The sequence below is a fragment of the Syngnathus leptorhynchus genome, chromosome 8, assembly GCF_054491065.1.
Source record: "Syngnathus leptorhynchus isolate UIUO chromosome 8, UIUO_Slep, whole genome shotgun sequence".
Lineage (NCBI taxonomy): Eukaryota > Metazoa > Chordata > Actinopteri > Syngnathiformes > Syngnathidae > Syngnathus > Syngnathus leptorhynchus.
In genome coordinates, this window is record NC_141202.1 from 10542384 (window position 1) to 10563317 (window position 20934).

The following is a 20934-nucleotide window of genomic DNA, read 5'->3' on the forward strand; positions in this document are numbered from 1 at the left end:
CCATCAACTTCATGTGTCAATACTGAAGTTACAAATCGTCTTCACTTTGAAAGAATACAAATATTGCTAGCAATTTTTGTTGCCATTGATCTTTTAAAACTAGTCTCTGGTTTCAAACTTTTGTATCAGTTTGTTGGCGGTCATAATGGCCCTCCAAAGGAAACTATGAGGACGATGCGGCCCGCAACACGAATGAGTTTGACACCACTGTTCTATGCCATCTCTGGAGAAAGGCAAAACAATAAAATGCTCTTCCACTAGGGGGCAGAAATACCACAGGTAAAACCGATTAGTCAACAAATCGACTGCAGGGCTGCATTTTTAAAAATCGATTGACGAAGACGCTTACCATATCAATAATGTACTTTTAGCTACTGGGCTCGGTGATATGACATAGTGAAAACATTAGCAACAACTCTAACGACTTGAGCGTTGATGTTCCTAATGATGTGTCTGCTGGGATTTACTGTACATTTGGACCCGTGGTTGTCTGGCCGTGGGCCTATCAGCAGGGGGGATCTTGCGGCCAAACAAAGCCAGGCACCATGGCGGCGGACAGACTCACCTCAGCAGGCGCCGCCTTTTGGTGGAGGCCATTGCACCCGTCTGTTGCGCAAATGCCCGCCACTCTTACCCCGACAAAGAGTCTGTTCTGTAACTTTGCAGCACCCCTGAAATGGGCCAAAGGAGGTCAATATTTGGAAAAGAAAATAAACATAAACACAAGATGTTGGGGGTGGAAACTATGACAGCTTTCGGTCTGCAGGGGGCAATGTGGAGAAAATGGAAAGTACATATGACAGGAATTCCCAGCAAGATTAAAACAGACACTTATTTCATCAGTTGGACTTCTTCACTGTGGAAATTCCGCATTGTTTGCACCATGCAAACATTCTCGTAAACTGCCCAAAGAGGAGGATTTAAAAACCCCAAAAGTAGTAGAGATTGTAACTGATCAGGGTATTCTTAAATCCTTTTGGTACACAACTGAAGGGTGCCATAATATGTTCTGTCCCCCAAAAAATTAACAAAATGACAGGATCCAATTTTTGGGATCTTACCATTAGATAATAAAATATCAAAAGAACTGTTTCGTACTTTAATAGTGGTACAAAAATACTTAAGAGTATACCTGACTGTATCTCCTTTGTTTCTTCTTCCAGTTCTTTGGCAGTGCCCCTCAAATTCTGCCTAGCAACAACGAGCAGGAGGAGGAATTAACTGCACAATATTGTATCTAGCTAGCCTTGTTAGCTTAGCATTTTGATTAACAAGCTAAAAATGCATTTGAATATTTTATCAATAACATAAGGGCCAGACCAATATAGTTTTTTTATAAGTCGATACTGATTTTGATATTTGCCAGAAGTGATAACCAGCCATGATGTGTGAATGTGAAATAAATAACAAAACTGTCAATTTTTCTCAATTTTCTTTACAGTAAAAGGGCCGATTTCTGCGGATTAAATTGGCCTAGCCCTAATACAAATACAGTAATTCGGTGTGCGTCACATTATCTGGGAAATATAAATGGCTATGAGGGGAGCAGTAAAGGTTTATCTTGGTACATTTAAGACTCCGGAAAGGGAGCGAGATAAACCCACAACATCCACTTCGGAGTAAAGAACAGTGTGCCGGTACATTTTGAAAAAATACAAAATGGCTGTGCCGAGGATGCATAGCTTTATCAAGAACCTGAATTTATCTGGGTTACCTTTGACTTCCAAACTCCAAAAAAAGAACGCAACCTGGAGAGCATCACACCTTGACAGCGCTGCCCAGTGGGCGGGGCTAAGTGACAACCAATCCATGTGAAGGATGATAGCTAGTTTATTTTAAACCATTTGTAGATAGAAAAGCTGATTTATAATCTAACCTGAGAGACAGTGAAGCTGCTACACAGAGGGTCGGTTTGGCTTGATGGAAGTTTGTCTTCTTCATTTTGCCATTTTAAAAGAAGATTTGAGGGGCGAGAAAGATACAGGGGAGGTGGGGGGGGCTGCAATCTGCCACAATATGACCTTTTCATGATTAGCAAATTAGCGAATGTCTGTGTAGCATTTGCATTATTCACCTCAACTTCACATTCTGCTGCGGCAGAAAGCCTCCATGATTCCGACATTGGCTCAAGCGGCAGACGGAGTGATGAGAAAAGATCTGTGGAGATGTTTTCACAAAAACTGATTGACATGCTGCTATTTTCAGTCACACAGATGTAAGGGAAAAATAAATTGGATAACGTCTGAGTGAAGGAGAGATGGTTAGCATTTCTTTTGAGGTGTGCTCCCCCTAGTAGGCGGAGGAAGGAGGCACCACATGTCCCTCCCACCTTTCCTATGCTTACGTCGCATTTTCATCTGCAAAATGCCCAACATTTCAAGTATTCAAGTCTCCCCGCTCTTGATCAAACGTGACAATTGCACATCGGATGTCCCGCCCCCTCAAACAATAATATTGCATCAAAGCTTTCCCGTAATTGATTGTTGACTCTTTCGGGGTCTCGCCTGGGTAATTCCACAACCTGTCAGCAAGCACACTAATAAGTTAAAGCAGCTAAAGAAGGACATTAATAAAGAAGACAGAAAGCGTCAATTAATAGTCCAACGTAACAATAATGATGATGACCATCCGGGTAAGTTGAGGAGTCGGGGGGTGGGGGGCAGACTTCATGAAATTAAATGTTACTGTCCTTGAGTGAGGCGGAGTTCAGTTTTGATGTCTCTATGCCCAAAGAGCGACCTCAGTGAGGCTGTGAAGAGGGTAGCGTCGGCGACTTTGCTACGCAAGATCCTTCTCAAGTCCTTGGTTCGTTTTCCGAGATGGTTCGGCGGTGGCGGCTCCTTTGTCGCTACTGCGGAGATGTCTCCCCCACCATCTCGATCCCATGTTGCTGGAGCTGTGCTCTCAGCAAGGCGTTCTCGTTCTTCAGTTCCTCAATCTTGACCGAAAAGACAGAAGAAGAAGATGAAGAAGGGAGGAGGATTCCGTTAGGAGCTCCTTCATCCAATCTCGTGCACCCCTCTACTGCGGGGTGTACTACTAGCGTTAGGTTACAGAACACGAATCCTGGGAAAAGAGAAATACCCCTTGTGTATTCAAAACAACTAAAGAAATGCTCCACTAGCTCAATGCTAATGCTAATTAGCATCTATGTCGTGGTGCTTTCTTTGTTCAAATCAATTTTGGGCAATAGATAGCTTGAAGCGTGCCCACTTTGCATCTTTTTTCAAACAACTAGTTTGCTATCTGGAAAACTGCATGCTCATAATAACCCGTTTGAACACAAGAACATATTTTTTCAAAATGAGGGGATTAAAGATGAATCATTTTTCACATTTCATTCTATCTGTGTCAGGATACCTTTGTCCGATGACGTAAACTGAGATTAGAACACAGCGGGCCACAAAAGTTAAGAGCAGAACCAACAGGATTATTGAATGATGCGGTGCGTCATCTCCGCTGGGTGCCAACTCTCCTTCGGGTGAGGAGGAGTCCACGAGATCACGTTAAGCTTTCTACGGGGGGGGTTAGCGGGTCCGTTCCTACTCAATACACGGGGAGGAAATCAGCATGCAAGTTGACTGTCTGTTTTTACTCCTGCGGCCTCATTCAGGTAGCAGCGAGCGCTTTGATCGTTGAGAAGGATGCGAATGAGGCGCCGACTGCCGAAAGCACTCTGGGATCCACTCTGAGAAGAAGTGAAGACGCACGCCGGGGAGCTGCTGGATTTTACTTTCGGCGGAAATAAGGCTTGATAGAGGCCGCTGAGGCAAAATTGTCTATTAAACCGGTTTCATCTACACACCCATGCGATAGAACTTAAACTGTTATCCTATGCTGAATCCATATTGAGAGACATTCAAAATGTTTTTTAATTAAACCTGTTATGCAAATAAAGATGGAAAGGAGAGGTTTTATGAATATATCTTCTGCAATCAGGAGGACACTTTTCACCTATAACGATTAGTTAATAGAAGTTTTTTTAGTGGCTTAAAAAAAATCAATGAGTTGATCTATTAAGACATTAATTTCCATTTCAATTATGCTGTTACCAGCATTAGTGTATCTATTTGTTTAAATGTTGCTGTTGTTTTGGAAGTAGTTTGGGAAAAAAAAATCTTCCTGTTGGCCTACCTGCTGCCTGCACAGCTCGTTGTCCACTTGGATTCTCTCCACCTCCTTCAGGCTATCCTGCAGCCGCTGATTGCCCTGCCGTAGCTCGCGGATGTAGTCGCATGCTTTGGACAGGATACCTCCTTTGCTCTGGAAGGACAAAATGTTAGTGATTGCAGCCTTCAAAAACACTAAACGTTTTTTTTTTTTTTTGCCTGTGCAAAGCCATCACTGACTAACTTAACCTTAGTTTTTTAATTTCACACTTGATGGGTGGGGAGGCACTATATCGACCCAACTTATTTACTAACAAAAAGTCAATTTTCCAATATACACTAGTCACTAAAAATTAGGGATACTGGACTTTCTGGCGACCTTAACTTGACTTTCTAAACTTTTGAATGCGCATGTACAACTGTGAGGACAGTTTATTGGTAATTTCAGTCGACAGCAGAGGGCGGTATTGGTCAAAATGGCACTCTTATTACTGAAACAATAATGAGTCAGAATATCGTGTTTCGACGAGTGGGGTCTTCTTGCAAAGACAAGTATGGCGCTTTGTTTCCTTTTGATAAACTTCCTGGTCCAATTAAAATTGGCATTTGTACAGTCAGTCCTCTTCATCCTGCTGTTCACAGTTTGACATTGAAGCCTATGTCATGTGGGTTCAACAATATGTTTCTCAATGGGAAAGTGGCCACTGAGCAAATGAGACAAGACAACTTACCGCTCCGGTTTTGGTGCTCTCCATGTTGCAGTCAGGGATGATTTTAGAGAGTGTCACAATCCAGTTGTTGATTTTGTCCCTCCGCCGCCTTTCAACTAAAAAAAAAAAAAAAATCAGGAAGCGGTCATTTTTCCTTGGGTTGCCGGGCTATGGCAGCTCCACAGCAGCCTCTAGAGGCCACGTTGAGAACAGCTGTCAAGTCACATCCATTTCAAGACAGAGCATGTATTGTGTCGCCCTGTCAGGCAAGTGAAAAGGCCGCAATCACAGCTAATTACCCACCTTCATTATGTTGCGCTCTCCTCCTTTCATCTCGTGGCGTTCGCGGCCCGTCCATTTTCCTTCAGAGAAACAAAACACACACACACACTTGTTTTTCACACAGTGCAATATCTCCCATCTCTCCTTGCATTCACCTCATACCCGAGACTATTACCGACTGTTCTGGGTTGTTATCTTGGACAATGACTTTTCTAATGCCAGGAGACTAGACCGGGTTTGCTTCACGCTGTCCTAAATGTCTGCCTGGAGCTCCAACAACATTCTTCGATTTCCAAACGCAGCTCGCAGGGGGGAGCGAGTTGCCGTTTTACGGCGCAGTAAAACGGTGACGAGCCCGTCGGCTGGCGTTCGGATCTGCCGGCTAATGAGACAAGCGTCTCTCGTCTGGCCGTCTTCCCTCAGGTACGCCATTAATTAAGACACGGCAGTAAAACCATTTCCAACTCCAGCAAAGCATGAAGGGTCTGGTAACACCATTGCGTATAAATATTAATGACCTATTTTCTTAAACGAGACCACAAACTGTCTTTTACTCATTTAAAAAAAAAAAAAAAGTAGCTGGGGATTTATCGACCTGTGCCTTTCACACAAAATGCAGCCAAGCGGGACAGTGCCGTGTTTGTAGCCGCTTTTATATAGCGCCAAGTAAGTTTTTTTTCGACGCTGATTTTTTTTTGTAATATGGGATTGCTTTTGTTAGCATGTCACGTTGTAATGACAAGATGTTTCTCTAAAAATACAATATATTTGAGAGAAACATAAGCGATGCTCACGAAATTTCGAAAAGTTGCTTTCACGCTGCGATTTTTGAAAATCTCAATGTAAATAAAGCGGATATCATTTTGCTATCTGCACAAATAAAGCAGCCAGCGTGGACACATGTGAGATGAGAGTGCGGCGAGTCTGAAGATGTTTGCGGACGCAGAGCGGCAACCTAATTTCTAATTCCTGACGGGGAACGAGTTGCCGGGCTAACAACAATGGATGAGGGTCAGCGCTGAGGGAGCGCTACGTCTGCGTCTCACACATCAAGAGCGAGGAGAATCACTGGGGATTGGGCCGTGAGGAGGGAGAGGAGGAGGATTCTCTCTGCTCGGGATCTAATTTGATTAGTTCATTTGCTGCAAACAGGAATGTGCGGTGATGCCAGTGATGGGAAAAAGAAGGAGGAAGGGGAGGAAGTGAAAAGCGTTCCTCACCAGTTTAAACCTTCGTGCCGCAGCGTCTCGTTTTCATTTCTGCGGACGGCACATAGGGTGGGGAGGTTTTTACTTCACTTTAGCAAACGGGAATATGTCACTGTTGATTAGTTCACACTCAAAACATAAAAACAAAAATGCCCGAGTGGGAAGATTTATGTAAACAATAACAAGACAGCCATTAAAAAAAAAAAAAAAATGTATGGTGCGTCTCCTGTTTGTCATGTGGCTTAACCGACAACAATGTGGATTTTGTGTCCAAACAACAGCACGTTTAACGACGGGAAATATTGATGTAACTCAATTTGACAACTGGTCATGTGCTCCTTGCAGCTTTGCCTTGACGAGAGAAAACTTCAGCTAATTTCATTTCAGCGGGGCACAAATATGACAAATGTCACAATAGATTGCCGCCCTTCATACCTGTAATGGAACCCCCAAATTTGTAAAACTACCAAAGTCGAAAAAGTTAAAAATTTGTATGGAGCGAGAAAACTGAAAAATGGTTACGCTCCTGAACTGTAGCTGACATTTTTTATCCTAGCCTTGTAATATAAGCATCATTCATCCTTGTGTGTTTGTATTTGGAGTGAGGCCTGTTGTTGCAATCGATATTAAAAATTGTTTTTAAAAAAAGACAAAAAAAAGCAAGCAAAATGACTAGACTGGATTCACACTGCATGCTTCAAATACAACTCTGGTTGTTTTTGCTCAAATATAAATAAATCTTTAGCTGTCAATTACGATTCTTTTTAAGTGCAATCTAGGCATCTGTGCGTACATGTTGTATCATTTGTTTTGTTGTAAATTCAAATAGTGAAAAACAAACAACAACTTTGTCTCTTGGACCTGCAGTGAAAATCCAGATTGAATGATTCATTTAATTTTTTGCGAATGGGCTGGCTACTCACGCTGGGAAGGGTTGCGTGCGCGGTGCAATGTTTCGCGTGGTGCCTGTCTGAATGACATCAGGAGGGGTCATCATCACGTAGAATTGGCCTGTGGAAAGGAAGACATTTAGCTTTTAATCTGTATTTTTATTTTGTTAATGTTTTTTCCCCATCAAGCATATTGACACTCCTCACATCAATGTCATCGCACATTATAAATTTTGTCCATCCGTCCAAATATGAAATTTTGTTGAGAAAAGTTGCAGAGGAGAATAAGAGTTTTGTTTTTGTTTTTTTTCCAAACAACAAGTGGGAACCTGTCGTCAATTGAGCAACAGTTCGTCGCTAAGTATGACACATCAGCCAGCCTCTCACATGACTCGTGGCGCCAATTGTGACAAATGAGGCCCATCCATTCACGTGGCGCGCTCAGCGCCGTTACTCACTTTTCATTTGTTCTCTCAACGTGCTTGTGCGTGTTGCACGCTGGCGAAAAAATATAAATCAGAGAGACAATGTGCAGCTTGTGCCCAAGTGTCATAAATCAGCCCAATGAGCTCAAAGACAGAAGCAACTGAGAGCTTAACGACATCAAAATGTACGATTTATTTTTTATTTTTTTCAAGATGGAAATGCAGACCTTTCATTTGCAAAATGGCACCACATTACAAATGTTGTGTCTTGTCATTTTTGAGAACGGATTGGAGAATTAGTAGGTGCCATTTAATGCCTGTGACAGCAAGACGAAATGACGGACTGAGCGACCTGCGTGATTCATGAGACGCCAAGTAATTAATCACGTGATCGGCAGGGCCCCTCGTGATCTGGTACTTGGAAAAATACGGGAACAAATTGTCGTGTGTGCGGTGAATTAAGCAAGAGTTTGATTTATCATCTTTTTGGGAGATAGAATTAATTGGTTTTATTTCTGTGACACATTCTAACTTTTTTTTATAAAGCTTCCCTGTTTGGTGTGCTTGTTAAGTATGCAGTGGGTCACACTGACCCATAAACACACAACATAGAAGGCGATTTAATTGCATTTCAGACATTATTTACCCGTAAGCTTTGCTGTCTGTCATATTTATGACCAATGCTATGTGTGTGTAATGCAATTAGCTATGTACTTTATCTGACAGATGGAATATATTAACTGTCACGCAACCATCTTATCACACTGCAGAAATTGTGTGTTAAGTCGCTCAAACGCACGCACACATCAGAGTGACTTATTCGGATTTTACATTGTCTATGGATATGCCTAACAAACAAAAAAATAGAATGCAAAAAATGAGCGATTAGTTATTCTTTTTTTAAACAGGTGCCTCTCACAGTAAAAAGTAATTTGGATGAAAAACAAGAGTGGATTCGCATCGTGTGCATGCTCAAATTGAGCGTGAAACCTCACCCACTCACCTCCCGCCTGTGTAAGCGTAGGGTCGGCGGCGGCCTGCACAGACACGGCACTGTCGCTCACGGCCGCTGCGGGGAAGTAGGCGAAACGCGCTTCCCCGCCTGCCGACTCCCCCGCCGGGCTTCCTCCATTACTGAAAGGGTTGTGAATCACTGCCTTTGACAGATAAAAGAGATGGACGGAGGATGAGGGAAGCGTGAGCGGGCAGCAGGTAAAAAGCCCGCCTCGCTCTCTTGTCAGACCAAACACGAGTCTCAGCTGAGCGAGACCCCCCCCAGACACCCACCCTCCCCATCCCACACATAGCAAAGTGCTGTTTGACAGCCGAAATAAAGTGAGAAAAAAGAAAGTGTGGTAAGCTAAAAATAAGCACTGTGAATGTCAAAGAAATCTGGTTAAAACCCAAAAGTTAATTAGATTTTTTTTTTTTTGGGCAAAGCAAACTTTATCCTCGACAAATGTTTTACTCTTCGTGCCGCTTTGCTAGCTTGACAAGCCTTTAACAATCCTGTTATGTGGCAGGTCAAACTGACCCCATTTTAAAAGTTACAAGGATTCTTCAGTCATTCTTGTGCATCCTGCCATGATGAACAATTTTACATACGACGATGGGTGAAACCGCTGGTGTGAGAACTGTTGAGTTTTCGAGTGTGTGACCCAAAGAGGCCAATCATTTAGTCAAAAAATAAACAGCAATTCCAAGAGGGTCTTAATTACACATGCAGGTATGTTCATTGAAGTGGCAGGTGAGGTGGTGAGCGTGCCTTGTGCATTCAAGGTCACCGAGAATCAATTTTCTCATTAAGTTCTTCCTCATATGAATGCTGAAAGGTAGAGCACTTCAAATTAAAATGGACCATTTTCTGTACCGCTTGTCCCCACGAGGGTCGCGGGCGTGCTGGAGCCTATCCCAGCAGTCATCGGACACTCTGAACCAGTTGCCAGCCAATCGCAATCTAATGAGCGCTTAAACACAACACAGGTTGCCTTGACAACACTCTGTTTTAAATGGTAGACTGTATGAACTTGTAATTGTATAAATGCCTCTCAGGAAAATGCAGTGCAGTTGTAGACCACAATAGCCACAATCATAAAAATATTGCGAAATTAATACCAATCAAAAGTGAGCATCTGCATAGACAAAACTTTCATTAGACCAAGGGTGGGTCAAGTTTTTGGGCCAAGAATTGATCAAGAGGCCTGTGAATTTTTTGAAATATTGTTCCATTGATATCATGAATTAATCTGCTAACTGATTTACATGCTGTCAAAACGCAGGTGACTTACGCCCCCTAAAGCCCAAACGAGGCCAATACAACAACAATGAATCCTCAATAGAAAAGGCCCAATAAACAGACCACTACAGTTTGTGAGCAAAAGACACCGAGTTAATTCTGTGTGGCAGAAAAGTGATTGACTACGGCAGCATTCTATCTTCCTTCCATTTATTTTCCTCAGGGAAACATCTTTTCGACTGACACTTCTCACATCCAACTTAAGGTAAGTTGCACAAGTAAAACTAAATAAGCACAGCATGTTTGAACACTTGTTGGGATAGCTAGAACAAACAAAAAAATTGCATAATTTCATGCTAATTAAGGGTTGGTACCTGAGCAATCGCCTGTGGAGCATTGTTGAAGGCCGCTGCAGAGACAACGCTCACCGCCTCACCAGCGTCGTCCCGTCCTTCAAGGTTCTGGTCAGTGACCTGGACCACGCGGTACGTCACCTGTAAGGGTGAGGGAAAAAAAAAAAAATTACAAAATAAAAAATGGATGTTTTGTTTCTACAGTGTGCATACTTGGCTGGTAGATTTGTTGATCATATCCCCACAAGGTCCAAGACAAAATGCTTCAGACTGGATTTTCCCAAATGAGAAAATAGTCTTTTTGTTCCAAGAGAAACCCAATTTGTAGCCCCTATCATGTGACTCGCTCCCTCCCCTGACTGACATGTGACAGCAGCCTCGTGCCAATCCCAGCCCGACCCGAAATCACATGATGTTGCTCACGCTCTCACTCTCGGTCACCCTCTGTTTACGCCAAAACAAATCACACATGGATGAACGGGTATCAAATGCCACACTCATGTTCCAGAATAAATTCATCTTCACTAAAATTATGGAGGGCTTTGGCCGTTTAAAAAAAAAAGGATGATTTTCCTCATAAAAATGTGAATTATCTGAATAACTGTCAACTTGTTTCTCATTATGTTTCTGTTTTTTTTAATTATGTGCCTAATGTCTCCTGATACCAAAAAAAGCTTTGAAACCGTTAAAAAAAATCAAATTAAAATAATCTCCATTATAATAACTGTGATTTTGAGTGTGTGTGGCTTTAAAAGGTAGAGCCTTGTCCAACACAAAAAACAAACATTTATTCCGCATGTTTCATTTAATTTTGGAATGAGGTTGTAACATAAAATGTAGGAAAAAGTAATTGAACATAAATCAGTCATGGGACAGCAAGGAGAAATAAAACTTTGTTTCTTGAGGACATGGCAGTGGAGATAAAAATCACATGATAAAAAATTGCAACTTTAATCACACCACAGGGACTGCATCCAAAAAAAATTCAATGGCTGCTGAGGATGCACTAAATCATTTTTTAAGTAGCACTTTTATAAGTAATTTTGTTTGATTCAAATTAGAAAACCCTTTAAGACTACTTTAAAATGCCTGTGGAGTTAGTATGCATTTGATCATGACCCAGTAATTCATTATTTCTAGTTATAGCAGAAAATAAAAAATCAGAGTTGAATGTCAGAGGCTCATCCTGTCCAGTCTCACCTGTCCACCGTCAGCGCGGAATTGGTATTGGATGTTGTGATCACCAAACGCCGTGGCCTCCTGTATGGTGACAGCCGTCTGCTCGTCCCCAGTTCCGTCTGAGGGAAGGATATTTCAGTTGGTTTGTTTTCTTACAACAGTACACCAGAAACAAATATAAACAGGAAAAAAAAAACACGAAGGTCAAAACGGTCTTTGTCAACACAGTTGGAGGAGTCACACTGAACTTTGATGCTTCTGCCTACCAGGTGAAAATAAATAATAAAAATAAATGAGGGCAAAACTAATTTATTTAAATTGGTATGGTAATTAAATCGTTACAAATCATATTACAACTGGGTTAACCTGAAACTTTTAACACTCACGGGACCAGGTAAAACAAATTGCTGCAAACCGTTTGCTTAGAAAAATGCAGAGAATAACTTTTTCTGACAATCAATGAATTCTTATATGGGTTATGAACTTAGGTAGCTGGGAATGCAAAGTCGGGTGAAACAAATTGCTAAATGTTTGTGCATTGTTGTAAGTCGTGTAAGAAGTGTGTTAAATTTACCGTCAGATGCTTGCACTTCCTCGTCTTGTTTATCTTGGCTGCAGATGAAAACATAACACAAATGTCACTTTGACTTGTCAGCCCAAAGAAACCTTACTTTAAGGGGAACTTACATCATCATTTTAAATCCAACTTTAGGAGTTATCTTAGCTTCGGTGAGATTCCAGATCAAATAAATTCACAACATGAATACTTGCAACCTGACAAGTTTAATTTTAAAAGCTAGCCAAAGCTAACTTTGCTAGCCTGTTTTTAATTCATTTATTTCCAATGAACGCCCTGTTTATGTTATGAATACTCGTCTATTTGCCTCACAGTGCAACTAAGTTTTCTCAAAAACAAAATGTAAAAAGCTAAAATCTCCGTTTTCTAAAGTAGCGCCTTCTTCTTAACTCTGGAAAGGATTATTAGCATGTTGTGCTTAGCTTGTGGGTGTTAGCCATTTTTGTGACACAGCTTTACCTGGCGTTGTCCAGACTCTGTTCGAGCATATCCATCAGTGTCGGAATAAAAAAAAAAAAAAAAAGGAAACTTCAATGCCACGGATGAAGATGGAAGTGCTTGATCACGGGAACAAACACTCGGGTCATGTGAGAGGAGACAGCCCAGGACACGTGAGATGCAGCTCGGCTTTGGAGGGAAAATGGAGTCCGGCGAGTCGCTCGATGTTGCCGGGTAAGATAAAGTGACTCCAACGCCGTTTCTTTCAACGGTTTATCTTGATGCTAATTCCTACACCCCGCGGCTACAAGATGATTTGGAATGGCTAAACTATGACGTATAGCAACAATGAACCATTCAGCGATGTATTCCAAATCGATTAACAAACTTCCGATTTGCTATAATGAACCTCTAAACGCAACACGAAAGCTATTTTGCGCTAGTGGGTTCCAAGCTAACTTGTGCTTGGCGTTTGACTTTGCCAGAAAGTAGCTCAATGTACGATAACATTGAAGGCATCACGGCAAATAAAGTATTTTTATTTGTTGCAAACTGGTGGTTTTTCATATCTGTTTATACAAACATAATTATGTAGAATATTCATTGTTATTTAAATCCGTCATTTATTCATAAGATTGATTCTATGATTTTAGAAATGGTGTTCCTGCACAGTGATGTCTGTCTGTATGTATGGATGTATTTTCTTTTCAATTCAGTTGGGGTTTTTGAATGAAATGCTGGGGCTCAGCTAAATAAAACAAATTTCCGTTTGGTGATCTGTTTTTCCTTTGTGTTTTCTTGAATAGACTGTTGTTATGAACTCAATTCAGTAATTTTTGTATACCCCTTAATCACAACAAAAAAAATCGGCTCTACCTTAATGTACATATATGTAATACAGTAGTTAACCAATACCAACGTCACATTAATTTTTAAAGCCCTGCAATATATAAAATGATTTCCCAAATATATGACGGGATTGATTAATGGTAATTAACCAAGGTTATTGTGTTAATAATTATTTTGATCGCAATGAACTTTGCCACAATTAGTAGGAACATATGTTCGTCTAGTTTTCTACACGAGACATTTTAGGTTTGGACCCACAATATTTTCCCAATCTTAAACAATTATGCAATATTAAAGCAATCTCTAAAATGAAATTCAATGCTATTTTTTAACGAAGAAATATGTTTGTGTTGTGAGAATACGGCGGTATTTAGCTTTGTCGAGGTAACCAAAGGAGCACCGTAATCTCAGCCAATAAGAGCCGAGTATGTTGCTCTTGGCCGATTTTCATTGGTCGAATCAGGAGGCGGCCCCCTGACGTTCTTTCCTAGTGTAACTGTAAAATATCTCCGACTCCTCCTTGTGTGAAGGTTCACTTACGGTGACTTGGTTACGTCCGCTGTCCGCAACTCCTTTCCACGGTTCCACCTACCATGTCTGGCCGGGTTCTTGTCGGTGTCAAGCGTGTCATTGACTATGCAGTTAAGGTAAGGTCATACATTCACTTTTATGAGTATTTTGAACAATTTTTAGATGGTGACTTTCTGTGTTGTCTAGCTAGCGTCCGCATGGTAACAGCTTTGTACCGCCACATATGACCTATGTTGGAAAGCATACCTTTAACTGGACTTTACAGGACATATTGCGGTGAATACTTTAGAAAATTGCCTAATAGCTTATTTGTATATAGTTCTATTGTGTAGCAACAAATATTATGTTGTCATGTTGTGTAACCTAAAGATTGTCTGCCCCTTTTTCTCACTGCAATGAGATGAAATGTTACAGACGAAACATAGTGATAGTTTAAACTCTGCTTGTCTTCTGCCTGTCCCCCTTTGTCCACCACCCTCAGATCCGGGTGAAACCGGATAAGAGTGGCGTAGTGACCGATGGCGTGAAGCACTCCATGAACCCCTTCTGCGAGATCGCCGTGGAGGAGGCAGTCAAGCTGAAGGAGAAGAAGCTCATCAAGGAGGTGGTGGCAGTGAGCTGTGGGCCACAGCAGGCTCAGGTGGGCATTTGGCATCCTAAGAGCATCTGAGAGCAGAATCTGGGGCCACTGTAGTGCGCTGAAAAAAAAGGTTTGATTTTCATCATATGTCATCTCCCCCTTCTCAGGAGACCATCCGTACTGCCCTCGCCATGGGAGCTGACCGTGGCATCCACGTGGAGGTGTCTGGCAAGGACTACGACAACTTGGGTCCCCTGCAGGTCTCCAAGATCATGGCTGCGTTGGCCAAGAAAGAGGAGGCCCAGCTTGTAATTCTTGGGAAACAGGTCAAAAGGACAGAAGTAGATTCCTTCTTAGCTGCACTATTTTACATCATAATATTTGGTTTTAACAGGCCATTGACGATGACTGCAACCAGACGGGACAAATGACTGCAGCCTTACTGGACTGGCCTCAGGTAAAAGCTCACCATTTTTACTTGATTTATCAAATGTGTCCAATAGCCAAATCCAGTCCCCAATTTTTTATGCGTTTTAATTCAATCTGTATTCATTTAGAGAGTTAACTATTTCAGTGATAGCTCTAATACAGTATTATATAACCACTTCTCTAGTCCAAGGAAACTTATCAACATGAGCTGAAAGAACAACAGTGATCCTGCTCAATCCAGAGCAGAACAGTTCAAAGGTTTTCTTGACATGTTAGGGTGAAGTTCACAGATTGGCCAGCTGGTGGCACCCTTGACATCACTTTGAGCACACTGGGACAGCCGTGACAAAATATTACCATCTTTTTGTATCATTTTGAAGCTATTCTCATTACTCCGAGTTACTTACAACAGTATTGTTAATATTGCTTTTGATACTGTGATGTAGGGCACCTTTGCATCAGAGGTGACAATGGAAGGCGACAAAGTGAAAGTAGTGCGTGAGATCGATGGCGGCCTGGAGACCATCAAGATCAACACACCGGCCGTGGTCACCGCGGACCTCCGACTCAACACACCTCGCTACGCCACCCTGCCTAATATCATGGTAGGGACCTGGAATCGGCATATACTGACATCTAATCCTCTCAATACCCAGTTGCAAGCATGAGAATCCAAAATCCAATAGAAAGTAGAAACTGAGCAAAGCTACATCTGCATCTTTGTCTTGTTCTTTCCTTCAGAAAGCCAAGAAGAAGAAAATTGCCAACGTGAAGCCGTCCGAGCTGGGCGTGGATCTGACATCCCGTCTAGAAGTGCTCCGGGTGGACGAACCTCCGCAGAGGCAGGCTGGCATAAAAGTGGAGACGGTGGACGATTTGGTGGGCAAACTAAGGGAGACAGGCAGCATATGACCAAACTGGGTCGGAACCTAACTGAGTTTGGAAAATAACTGTAAGGTAAGTGGTAGTAGATTGCAGAAGTTGAAGATGTCTTTGTGTTTCTAATAATTGTATGTATCACTCTTTTTTTTTTTTTTCTCTCACAGGGCGAGTACTGAGAAACACTGTCCTGCTGCTGCCGCAAAACCTTATCTTTCTTTTATTATTATTTTTTTTTTTTTTTAAATCACATCTGTACTATAAACTGGGAATCCACTTAAGGGGTCAATACAGAACCATCTTGTTTTCATCTCCCAAATAAGAGGCTATGTCTAAACTCGCTTGTAAATGATTGTAAATACAGTATACAGAGACAAGCATGTCGCATATTGGCTAGGTAAGAGGACAGTGTCTCTCGGTACCATCAAACTTTTGAATATTTCACCACAAGCGCCTCGATTGTACATGATCATGACAATAAAGCAGCGTTTGGAGTTTTTTTCATAACCAAATTCAACCGGGATTGGTCTCATCAATTTCCAAACAATAGCGCACACACACACACACACACACAATTGTCTTTTGTTCTTTCAGAAAACACAAAATAAAAAAAGAAATTAATTCAGCCAAATATGAAACAGGAAAAAAAAAACACCCAAAGTAAAAAAACACCACAAGTCACTTTTGACCAGTAAAAAAAAGAAATGAAAATGTCAAATCCTGCAACAATCTAATCTGTGCACTTCAAGTGACATTTTCACACACATCTCAGTTATAACAACAAACCAAATATTCATGAATTTCTCCACTTTCCCTCATGATTGTTGTAATTGTTTCCAACACAAATATCTTCAACGCTGACTCGACAAGTTGCACCGTTGGTCGCGTTCCAATCAGCAGGCACTCTCGCTCGAGTTCTGCGTGATTGGCCAAGGCTCCACAAGAGGTGTGGCTTCAATGTGGAGCAGCACAGGTATGCTCGGGTGACGCCGCTGTCTCCCCTCAAGGACATTTTCACACGCCTCCTTAATATGTCCTCACTTTAAAAATGGCTTTTTGATACTTTTCAAAGGGTCCACAATTCTTGTTTTCCTTAAAAATGAAGACGTATGAAGGATTAAGTGGTCAAGTTTTGATGATTATTTTGGGCTTTGCTTTTTCTGGTGAGTACCCTTTTTTATTCTTATCGTTAGCTTTTGGTGATTTCCTGCAGTAAATACAAAATTATTTTCACTCATGGAAGCAGCACTTCACACACAAAGTAAATTGACAAATCTTAACCCAGCCTAGCAAGCAAATCTGTAAATAAGCTAAAGTGTAAGGTGTGTTGTGTTATTTGTGTACTTAGTATATTTTGCCTGTTTTTAAAATGTCAGGTACCAACGGGCAGCTTCTCGTGTCTGCACCGGGCGACGCCCAGGTCGACACCCTCGCGGGCGCCAACCTCACCCTGGCCGTGTCCTTCGATGGGGCGCCGGACCCGGCCGTGACCTGGTTCAAAGGCCGCCTGCCCGTTGTTACCTGGACAGTGGGCTCAGACGCCCCCCCGGATGTAGCGGAAGAATACAGGGAAGTGCTGAGGCTGGAACCCAACGGATCGCTCAGCTTTGTCCACGTGCCGCTGGGCTACGACGGAAACTACACAATGGAGATGACCAAATCTGGTTTGGGTACCGGTTCCCTCAATTTCACTCTGAGGGTCTTTGGTGAGTCAAACTTTTTTACACTTCTTATGAAAATAAACCACCTATTTACAAGTTGGTGGGTTTCTACTTCAGAACTCTTCGAGAACTTAACAATGATGGCTTTTCCGGATTTAATCGAAGAGGGCAGCGAGCAATTGCAGCTGCAGTACCACATGCTGCGAGGTGTGGTGGAGCAGCAGCGCTGGTTCTTCAACGGCCGGCCCGTAGCAGATGGAAAAGGCGGCTCGCGCTATTCGCTGAGCTCCGGCACACTGGCGGTCCGTGAGCCCCGCCGGAACGACACGGGACGGTACACCGTGTCGCTGAGCAACCCCTTCAGCAGCGTGACTCTGGACTTGAACGTCACTGTCTTGTGTATGCCGAGTTTTAACATTGATAAGAAGAAATATGAAAATATATATCTAATATGTAAATCATTCAGTTCTGATCTTCTCTGTGTTCAATTGCAGATGGTCCAGATGAGCCCAGCATCCAAATTAGCCCAGTTCAGGACTTTTACTTACCAGGAGATTCGCTCACCCTGTCCTGCCTGGCGGACGGGGCACCCCAGCCTCTCGTGAGGTGGACGTTTGATGGCGAGACCTTGTCTGATAACCCCATGGGTGTCCTAAATCTCACAGGAGTGCAGACCAAGCAAAATGGCCTTTACACCTGTGACCTGCGCAACCAACGGACAGGAGCGCAACGACACAAGAATGTCGCGCTAAATGTTTATGGTATGCTGATAATACATTTGAATGTAATTTTAGATTTTTTTTTTAATAACGTTATGCAAAGTCTTGAGAAAATCTTAAATAAGAGTGAAGTCCAAGCAATAGAAAAATAAATGTATTATTTCACGAGAATATATTTTCACCGGTACAGACAAACCACCAGGAGGTCCGCAGTGTTCCGTGGTGTCCGAGGACAACCGACGCTTGCGGTACAGCTGCCAGTGGTCGGGCGGAACGCCGCCGGCCAGGCTCTCTTTCCCGGATTTTGGTGACGACAGCAGCCTTGAGAACTTTACCTTGAGCATCAACGTATCGAGCCAGTTGGACGGCAAAATTGTCACATGCCAGGGACAACATCCCGTGGAAAACAGCAAGTGTAATGTTATGGCTGGTGGGTGTCATGTGACTTTTTTTGTACCCCAAAATTGGAATTTTCTTTCCGCCCTCAAAAAACATTTTTTGTCCCTAAAAAAAAGTGCAAATTTTTACGAAAAAAAAATCGAATTTACTGTCATTCCTTTAAGAGAGCCTTGGCACAATATTTGGTGTGTGCTGATGAGTTTCACCAAAATAATCACGGAGTGTTTCCTCCCTCTGTCAGGGAGTCCGCAGAACTTCCTCCCGACTGTGAGAACCGACGTGGACACTGAGGGCAAAATAGTGGTGAGCATCAGCTGCCTCAGCCGGGCCACGCCTCCTGCCACTGTGTCGTGGTTCCGAGGTGGCGAGCCGGTCGTGAACGGTGACCTCATCAGTGATGACACCGCCCGCTTGGATATCCGTCATCGCAACGTCAGTGTACTCCTCCTCCAAAACTACACTTGCACCTGCCGAAACCTCCTGGGCGGCCGCACAAAGCACATCCGCTTGCAAGGTAGTCCACTTGACTAGTTTCATTAGTTTTTTTGTTTTTTAATTCGCATACTTGGAATCCTAACTTGTCATTCAGCTGATATTAAAGTCATTTCCCAGGATAAGGCTTCTATTGTGCTGTTCCTCTCATTTTGACAACTTTCCTTTCCCTAAATGAAAGACGACAAAGAGTCCTCAGAGCAAACCTCGCTTGCGTTTTCCCGTGGAACAAAGCGCTTGACTGTTGACCATTGACTCCGCCTCTTCTGTCCCAATCTCTCCAGAGCCGTCCATCTCCAATTTCAGTTTGTTCCCGCACAAGGACGGCACCATCATCACATTGACGTGGGAAGTCCCGCCCACCTCCATCGTCACAGGTCAAAAAAAAAAGTATCACTATAAATATTTTATGTAAACATTGTGTCATTCAACAAGTGCTGAATACAAACTGAATCCAAACATGTTTGAATGTAGGTTTTGACATCCAGATGAGCGGGCCAGCCCTGGTGAGTGCAGACGGGAATGTCAGTCAATCCAAAGGCAACGCAGACACGTTCCGCACCATCTTGCCCAAAGCTGGCTCGGCCCGAAGCGCCGACATCTTCCACCTGGATCCCAAATCCACATATCGTTTTCGGGTTCTTCCCAGAGCTTTGATGGTCGAGGGCCAGCCAACGAAAGCCAGACGGATCGGCCCAGGTATTCAAATACCTGACAGTGGTTTATCTATCTATCTATCTATCTATCTATCTATCTATCTATCTATCTATCTATCTATCTATCTATCTATCTATCTATCTATCTATCTATCTATCTATCTGACTCTGTCTGACTCTGTCTGACTCTGTCTGACTCTGTCTGACTCTGTCTGACTCTCTATTTATCTTTTTAATTTATTTTATTTATTTAACTTATTTATCTTTGTTCCAGCTGAGGGTCTGAGCGGTCCAGCCATTGCAGGCATTGCAGCCGGAATCCCCTGCAGCCTCCTCTTCCTGCTTCTCGTGTGCGGCCTCATTTATTTGGCCATCTACTGGAGCAGAGCCAAAAGACAGCAGACCAGATATCCGGTGTCCAGAGCTGCCGAGAAGGTCTAAAAGCCTCTTTTTTTTAAATCAAGCGAACTGATTGGAGGAAAAAAAAACAACCGTATTATTAAGGCTTTGTCTCCATCTTGTGGGATCGTATAAAATTGTATTGGTACAGCACCCCCCCCCCTTCAAAAAATGTAGGTGAATTTTTTTTCCCCTTGTGTCCAGGTAACGACCACCCAGACGCAGACGCCTCAGAATTTACTGCCAAGAGGCGTCAAGTCTCCCCCCGACTACAACAGATTGCGTCAGGTGCTTCCTCCGACTGCCTTTGCCGCATTTAAGGGGAGAAAAGTGACAAACAAGCAGTTTCTTTTTATCTTGCAGACACCGTCCAGCCTCTCTGTGGCCCCGCCCACTTTTGTCCCCCCACCGCCCGTCAGAGTTGCAACAACAGTCTGAGCCAGTTGAATTTTGCACAGTAGGATTTGTTTTTCATTTTGTATTGTAACATATCATCAGAAAATTTTCATAAAAATAAATGTATACACTAGCACAAATTTAACTGTAGTTAATGGTCTTTTTGTGATAATATTTAGTTGTTGAATTAGTATTATTATATAATTAAATACTTTTTATTATAATTGTTCTGCTTAAAAGTTTTCTGTGTGTATTGACAGTAAAAATATGCCATGTGCAAAGATTTTAGATATTCAGTATTTTTCATTTAGAATGGAATCATTTGGTACATGTGTATATACTGTTAAAAGGGTTTACAATCGTACCTCACTTGCTCTCGGTTTGGCAAAGATGAGTTTGGATATTTATTCATCTATGTAAATGTACATGAAAATATACTCCAATATAATACTTGTTTAAAATACCATTCAATTCATTAGTTTCAATTTGTATTCTTTTTTTTACTGTACCTTTTTACTGCAAATAATAAAATACGGA

General features: G+C 42.3%; 3 protein-coding genes across 6 annotated transcripts; 2 read left to right on the forward strand and 1 right to left on the reverse strand.

Annotated features, from left to right (window-relative positions):
• Nucleotides 1-1812: 1812 nt before the first annotated feature.
• usf2l (upstream transcription factor 2, c-fos interacting-like) lies at nucleotides 1813-12884 on the reverse strand. 3 transcript variants are annotated; one of them, XR_015066848.1, is made up of 12 exons: nucleotides 12429-12884; nucleotides 11967-12004; nucleotides 11414-11511; nucleotides 10235-10354; nucleotides 8628-8781; nucleotides 7233-7320; nucleotides 6322-6360; nucleotides 5123-5181; nucleotides 4841-4935; nucleotides 4135-4263; nucleotides 2075-2938; nucleotides 1813-2006 (listed from the first exon to the last, which is right to left on the reverse strand). XR_015066848.1 is itself a non-coding variant. In XM_085917551.1 (11 exons), exons 1-11 carry the CDS (start codon nucleotides 12461-12463, stop codon nucleotides 2849-2851), a joined length of 945 nt encoding a protein of 314 aa, XP_085773677.1. In that variant the 5' UTR covers nucleotides 12464-12884; the 3' UTR covers nucleotides 1813-2848. The 3 variants fall into 3 exon arrangements, 2 of the variants coding, with proteins under 2 accessions (XP_085773677.1, XP_085773678.1); XM_085917551.1 differs by having other exon boundaries at nucleotides 1813-2938; XM_085917552.1 differs by lacking the exon at nucleotides 6322-6360 and having other exon boundaries at nucleotides 1813-2938.
• Nucleotides 12885-13780: 896 nt separating this feature from the next.
• On the forward strand, nucleotides 13781-16187 carry etfb (electron transfer flavoprotein subunit beta). The gene is made up of 7 exons (XM_085917553.1): nucleotides 13781-13903; nucleotides 14269-14427; nucleotides 14535-14693; nucleotides 14762-14824; nucleotides 15243-15401; nucleotides 15538-15753; nucleotides 15843-16187. Exons 1-6 carry the CDS (start codon nucleotides 13850-13852, stop codon nucleotides 15706-15708), a joined length of 765 nt encoding a protein of 254 aa, XP_085773679.1. The 5' UTR covers nucleotides 13781-13849; the 3' UTR covers nucleotides 15709-15753; nucleotides 15843-16187.
• Nucleotides 16188-16329: 142 nt separating this feature from the next.
• On the forward strand, nucleotides 16330-20911 carry vsig10l (V-set and immunoglobulin domain containing 10 like). 2 transcript variants are annotated; one of them, XM_085917547.1, is made up of 12 exons: nucleotides 16330-16648; nucleotides 16748-16838; nucleotides 17052-17381; nucleotides 17454-17735; nucleotides 17831-18097; nucleotides 18246-18485; nucleotides 18696-18968; nucleotides 19231-19323; nucleotides 19421-19645; nucleotides 19877-20037; nucleotides 20206-20289; nucleotides 20365-20911. In XM_085917547.1, exons 2-12 carry the CDS (start codon nucleotides 16775-16777, stop codon nucleotides 20437-20439), a joined length of 2094 nt encoding a protein of 697 aa, XP_085773673.1. In that variant the 5' UTR covers nucleotides 16330-16648; nucleotides 16748-16774; the 3' UTR covers nucleotides 20440-20911. The 2 variants fall into 2 exon arrangements, with proteins under 2 accessions (XP_085773673.1, XP_085773672.1); XM_085917546.1 differs by having other exon boundaries at nucleotides 16330-16838.
• Nucleotides 20912-20934: the final 23 nt, after the last annotated feature.